Source organism: Ptychodera flava, chromosome 14 (assembly GCF_041260155.1).
Source record: "Ptychodera flava strain L36383 chromosome 14, AS_Pfla_20210202, whole genome shotgun sequence".
Taxonomy (NCBI): Eukaryota; Metazoa; Hemichordata; class Enteropneusta; family Ptychoderidae; genus Ptychodera; species Ptychodera flava.
Genome location: NC_091941.1, coordinates 15703358 through 15710461, shown reverse-complemented (window position 1 = coordinate 15710461; position 7104 = coordinate 15703358). Strand labels below are relative to the sequence as shown.

Below are 7104 nucleotides of genomic sequence, written 5' to 3'. Positions count from 1 at the left end.
TCTTTTATCACTGGCTGCATAATACTTCAGTTTTCTGTTTAGTACTTTTGGACATGCAAACAGGGATATCAAGGATAGCTGTACTGATGATGAGTATGTAACCTCCAAAAATGCCATGACGCGCAGGTTGTGAAAGGACGCACGCGGTGACCAGAAACAATCTTTTTTTTTTGGCCTAATGGACAACAGTGATACTCAAAAGTTTGGTGACCTATTCACAACTTGTTTCATTCTCAGAGTTGTATGAAAATTTTGATATTCGTCATGACAACGACCACGAGCTTCTCAGCATGTCGAGACTAGACATACTGTAGCAGTGCTAAAATAGACCATGGGCTTTCTGTAGGGAGGAGGCATATTGTCCGTGATTGATACATTATGATCAAAATACAATGAAAATGTGTTTTCATTAGCTATCATTTCCTGTGCCTGTCATCCAAGTAAATCAGTTTAGATATTGAAACTTTGTTGCAAAGTTCCACCGCACGGTTGCCTTTGTAATTTGGGTTATAACAAAGTCATATCTGTCCTTACTATGGCCAACTAGATTTGACTGCTATTTTAATAGCTCGTCCCAAAGTGACGGGCCGCACATGGCACGCCAAGTACTGCCTGAATTTTATGTCCCAGTCTTTGGTAGTCCGTGTGGGCTACCATTTCATGGATTTTGGTAGCCCCAGGGAACAGTTGGTAGTCAGTGGACGCGGGACTACCGCTAATTTCGAGCCCTGTATATATATATATATATATATATATATATATATATATATATATATATATATATATATATATATATATATATATACACACACACATACATAAAATGTCCATAAGTTACTCAGTATCACGCAATGTGCATATCTTGCAAAACTGGGAGTATTGGCAGACAATTTGCATTAATAATAATTTAATAAAAAATACATCAAATATGATGATGCCATACTTCTTTCGTAATTAATTTCACTGATTCATCAACACTAATATAAATATTGCCTATAAGCGTCAGGTGAGCATGTGTGCCAGTCATCAAAAATGTCACCAGCACACAACAGGTTATCAAATGGCTTTTCAGATTGTAGCTGTGAAAATGCTGCTATCTGGGGCCGGGTAACGTGCGTCTCATGCGGCTCATCAAAGGTCAACCCCGCCACGGATATGGTTGACATTTTGATAACCCGCATAGACGCAGGCTACCCCGCCACAGATAGCTACGTTTCCGAATACCACAGCTATTCAGATTGAAGGTACGCTCAGGTGCCGATATATGCGGCTTTGAGAAAATGATTTATGTCATTCGGCATACAGTATGTGCTAATGTGAGTATTACAACTCAGTAGGGATTCAACTCAAAAGTGATAGAGTTTCCATGTCCATGATGAGCAAAAGTACGATAACCCAGGTCACAGTAGGTTTACCTATGCGTCTCTTCGTCCTACTGCTTTGGACTACGAACGTGGCATCACTGAAACCCAACGTTGTATTCCTTATGCTGGACGATGTTGGCTACGGTGATCTTGGCTTGTACGGGCACCCGACATCTTCAACACCAAACATCGACGTGTTAGCATCAAAGGGCATGGTGTTCACACAGTTCTACGCGGGGAGTTCGATGTGCAGTCCCTCGAGGTGAGCAAAATCCTACCTTATCACCAGTTCATGTTGAATTCACTCCAAACGCACCCTATTGGACACTTTGCTGGCGATGAAAAGGTGAAACAGTGTAAACATTAAATGATAAGAAACTTTGGCCTTGTAAACTTAGAGAAGAATTGTTTTTCTAATATACTGGTGGCGTAGGAAAGCTATATATTTTGAATTTCGAAATAAAAGTCCTTTGCCTGACCGAGCTCCATCAATCTCGTTACCTTCAAATGTAACTTTCGGTATATGGTTTCATCTTCTGAGCACACTTACGTACCGTTACCCTATACTGATACCGAACAATAATTCCGAATACAATATTCCGATTGTTTCAAGAATTCATTTGATATGTTCCACTTTCTCTATAGGGCATCATTGCTGACCGGTCGGCTGCCACCTCGGACAGGTGTTTATCCAAGAGTTTTTGCTCCGGACAGCTCAGGCGGTCTTCCACTGCATGAAACAACAATTGCACAGATACTCAAACAGCAAGGCTACCAGACTGCAATCATAGGCAAATGGCATCTTGGTATCGGGCAGAAACAAAAATATTTACCCACAAATTTTGGCTTTGATCATTATTTCGGTATTCCTTACAGCAATAATCAGTGCCCTTGCCAACAATCATGTTTCTGGCCAGATGACCCGTGCGACCGGCAGTGGTGCCTGACAGAGTTTCCGAAATGTCCACTTTTCCACAATGATAAAATCATTGAACAACCTGTGGACTTGATCACCCTCAATAGGAGGTATGCAGCGACTGCTAGAGATTTCATCGCCAGACAATCCGCAAGAAATCGACCTTTCTTCCTCCACTACGCATTCCAACATTGCCATTCTCCTCAGTTTGCTGGGAAGCAGTTCCGTAACTCTACGCTTCGTGGGGTGTACGGTGATTCCTTGGCTGAAGTAGACTGGAGTGTTGGGCAGGTTCTGGAAGAAATTCACAAACAAGGAATCGCTGATAACACTTTTATATTTTTCTTATCGGATAATGGGTAAGCACATCAAGAGTCATATGCGATTGTCGATCGGAACTAATTTGGGATAATTGGATTGTGAAGTAATGTCTTTAAAATCTGAAAATGTAAGCTCATGCGATTGTCGATCGGAACTAATTTGGGATAATTGGATTGTGAAGTAATGTCTTTAAAATCTGAAAATGTAAGCTCATCTGCTTTTCTTTTTACGTTACACACTTGTTTTTATGAGTAATTTGTAATATTGAGACATTCAGCTATAGGGCACACAACTCTTTTAGAAATTTGAAAAATATGAAGATCCAATTATCCCAAATGTTCCAATCGTGTTATATGCAACGAAAAATTCCAAACTCACAACCTTATCGCAGAATAGGAACTGTTTTTCCTTTTTCCTTTTAAAAACCATACAATTTATTATAGGTAGATACAAGAATCCGACATCATTAAATTTTTCAGTTTTTGGCGCCAGTATCAAAACCTATCCTTTCAAATGTAAGCTTACCATCGTTTATGATACAAACATATTCCGACTTCACCATGAAGAGACACAGATGATGTATAAATTAATTGCGACAAGCAAGCGCGGTCGCTTGACAAAATAGATAATGGCCATACATTAAAATAGTACAACTTTTACTTGCAACTTCTATTACAGACCCTAAAATGAGTTTTCAACACAAGACAAAACATCGCTGAAAGCTGCACAGCACATGAAGCACTGTATATAGGATAGATGGAGTCTCTTCACCAACGTTCTGACAGTTGTTTAAAATTACGCCTTTATTCCCGCGATCTTCTTGTATGTGATGTCAATAGGACTTACGATTGAAGTCGATCATACTAGTAAGATCCCTATCATATGACATCCAAAAACTATTGATTTGCAGCCCTGCTATTACGGAGAAAAGAGAAGGTGGAGTGGCCGGTTTACTCAAGTGCGGGAAAGGTACAACGTACGAAGGTGGACAGCGAGTACCTGGTATAGCAGTATGGCCTGGTAAAATACCAGCTGGTGTCAGGACTACTGAACTTGCCAGTACAATGGATCTGTTACCAACTCTAGCCAAACTCACTGGAGCAGAGGTGCCAAGTGTTGCCCTGGACGGCACTGACATCAGTTCAGTGTTGTTCACTGGAGGAAAGGTATGAGGTAGATGAATATATCAGATGAACTATGCTCGTGAATTTTAAGTAATCTAAGTTCACGATTTTATCGTCTGCCTAACTGTCGAACAGACATTTAGAAACATACAGTATGGTCCAAATAGCACATAACTCTTTTACAAGCCAATTGATACTGTAGTGCTGTGTCGAGTGGACATTGTGTTGCTATGTCTCGTCTTTAAGGTAAATTTCTCTACTAAATGTCGGGTACATGTTATTCATATGTTTTACTCTTCTCTCATTGTAGAGCAAACGGGATACATTTTTCTACTATCCAAACCTTGCGACTAAAAGTATTGGTGTATATGCAGTGCGTTATCGGCAATACAAAGCACACTTCTATACTGAAGGGAGCGAACATTCTGGTGAAGAAAACCCAGACAGAGACTGTCGCCCATCAGCAACACTGACGAAACACGACCCTCCTTTACTTTTTGACTTGCATGAAGACCCGTCAGAGCTCTACAATCTGAACCAAGAGGGCGAAGAATATATAGAAATCTTGAACAAGATCAAGCGAATCTACAGGAAGCATGTGTTAACCATGGACTGGGCTGAGAGTGAATACTTGAAACCGACTGATCCAGATGTTCAGCCATGTTGTTCTCCTGGGTGCCAACCATTTCCGCGGTGTTGTCAGTGTCACAAAGCACAAGAACCAGTCTCCTTTCCAGATAAATTCACACAGGGTATGTTATTTTTAATGAAAATTATAAAGATCATATATACTGTATGTGCAAATATGTGCACCACCTAAATTTTAAGTGTTCTTCGGCCGTAATTGCAACACCCTCTCAGTGTTTAAAATTTTTTCTTCTTCTTCATCTCCATACAGATTTTAACGAATCAAAGTCGTGGCATTAGAGAAGATGTAGACATCAACGACGGACTCTATCCTTTCAAAATACTCTTTTAGGTGGCGGAGGAATCTCAAAAGTATGGCTTAACTGACTTTTCTCCAGGCGACACGATTGGAACTAATTTGGGGTAATTAGATAGGGAAGTGATGTCGGTTTCATCTGCCAATGTAAGGTTATCTGTTTTTCTTTTTAAGTTCTACGCTTGCTGTTTTTGAGTAATTTGTAATATTGAAACATTCAATTATAGGGCACCTGACACTTTTGAGAAATTTAAAAGATATAGAGATCCAATTATCCCAAATTAGTTCCAATCGTGTACTACGTTCTAAGGTTCTACGCATTATTATCAATTATGAAGACTCGAGAAAAAAAATATTGAAACGCCTTGATGGATAGCCTATTTATTAACGATCTTCAATTGTCTGTAACAAGCCATTCTCACTTAGTTATGTATGCTGAGGACCAAACCATTCTCCCATCAGGGTTTTCGATTCCCCAAGCTAATTATTTGTATAAAATAAGAACAGCATTTGTTGAATTATCTTTGAGAGGATCTTAGAATTGACTTTAGACAATTTAGTTTGTTGGAACTTGCACTTCAGCAAACATTTTCTTACATAGGTATCACAACAGCGCTTTTTCATCGCCAAACGCGTTTCATTTAAGGCAGAGGTCGAGTCAATGGAATCCGCTGAAGAGTACTCAAAATGACGATCATAATAATGTATGTAAATTCATGGCTACACTTTGCCAAAAAGTGAAATACTGAGAACAGACTCACAGTGACCTACAAAAGAAAGACATATATAAAGTAGATGCTACTTATAAAAGGATTACAAAATTGAAAAATCTGGAAGGTTAAAATATTCTATCAAATAAAACCTTTAGTCTGTGAAATTTCGGGTGTAATAATGGCAAATTTGGTGAAAATTAAAAAATACATTTATTCACACATTTTGTCTTTTAAATTGTAATCTTTACTGTTCAAAATTGTACGTTTGTGTCATTGTACGATTAGAATGCGAACATTTCATTCAATGACTGAACTTGAAATGAATGGTCTTACATATTGATTGTAAGTAATTCTCATTAAAAGCTGTGACTTTCCATCGTACGATTGAAGAAAATCAAGCAAGGTGACCCCATCTATTTTCTTTACAATTTTGATAATAACAGAATTCAAAAATCCCTAATGCAAAAGTATAACAATAGCTACAGTTTTTTCTAATCGTGCACCCTTAAAAAACAATATTACAAACATAAAACTGTGATACTTTTCAGTATTTTTGCTTTTTGTATTAACTCCAATCTCTTGTTGTACATCTTATTATGCTATTATGTTGAAGTATTCTGTATTCAGCTAAGCAACACTATCTACATATGTGTTATGCACACTTATATCGTTTGTCAGTTGCATTTCATATTCATCGAAATGTCTATATACCATAAGAATTATGTATATTAGTGCAGAGGCTGTGTGAAGTTTAAAGCGTTTCAACATGATTTTTTTAAAAATCACTACAAAAAATTATGCCGATACACGATACACGATATACTATGTTGAAAAATCAAGTTTAACATAGCTAGTGATCATTCACATCTTTGCAGCATTCTATGATGTATTTATTTAAAATTACAAATATTGGTAGCCATATAGGAATGGAAGTAAACTGTACAATTACATTCAAGGAGATGCACTCTTTTTGTGTACCATAGTCAACATTTTTTGTGAATAGCGACACACCCATATGCTGTGACAGAGATACTACGCGTTGGCAGTAGCAGGGCAGTAACTGTAATATTAACTTCGATAATTTCACAAAAAATTTGCTGCAGTTTCTGAGACTGCTGTTTGTTCTCTTTCCAGCATATTAAACTGTCCAGCTTGCCAACACAGTTTGTGTATATGTAATGTGCATATGTATCATTGACAAATGACTTTCAGTCTGAACTCCAATTCAATTATCATCAATAGTGTATAGGCTTTGTCGACAAACTGAATATAGTGTGTTTCAGCATGCTGTAGGGAAACAGAAAGAACCGTATTTGATATATTGCAGAGAAATGTTGAAAAAAATATCAACAGTTGCATCTTTTACCCTGTTACAGGGCCTAATTGTTGTTTTTCTTATGAAAATTCGATAGCATTCAAATCGCTTTAGATTTTTTCGAAATAAATGTCATGAAATGCGACAAAATTGTTCCAGATTTTGTTTAATTATTACTAACATTATTACTGACATTATAAACATTGGATGACAAAAAATGTTATCCATTTTTCCTTTAGTTGCCTACCATACTATGGGATCTGAAAATGTAAAACATAACAAGGAACCAAAATATTTTCAGGTGCCCCCTTATACGCACTGCAAAACTTTCCTCCAGCCCTCCTCACCAGTATTTGTGAACGCGGCCTTTATGATTTGTTTGACCAATTGATTTAATCCGCAAATCCC

At 37.8% G+C, this 7104-nt stretch overlaps 2 protein-coding genes across 3 annotated transcripts in view; one reads left to right on the top strand and one right to left on the bottom strand.

The window, feature by feature from the left end:
- Nucleotides 1-7104, bottom strand: part of LOC139149537 (intraflagellar transport protein 43 homolog A-like) — a 63185-nt gene that overhangs the window by 27651 nt on the left and 28430 nt on the right. The gene's annotated exons all lie outside the window — the stretch shown is intronic.
- LOC139149523 (arylsulfatase A-like) lies at nucleotides 1202-6831 on the top strand. Its single transcript, XM_070721321.1, has 5 exons — nucleotides 1202-1626; nucleotides 2010-2639; nucleotides 3512-3767; nucleotides 4036-4477; nucleotides 4624-6831. Exons 1-5 carry the CDS (start codon nucleotides 1367-1369, stop codon nucleotides 4650-4652), a joined length of 1617 nt encoding a protein of 538 aa, XP_070577422.1. The 5' UTR covers nucleotides 1202-1366; the 3' UTR covers nucleotides 4653-6831.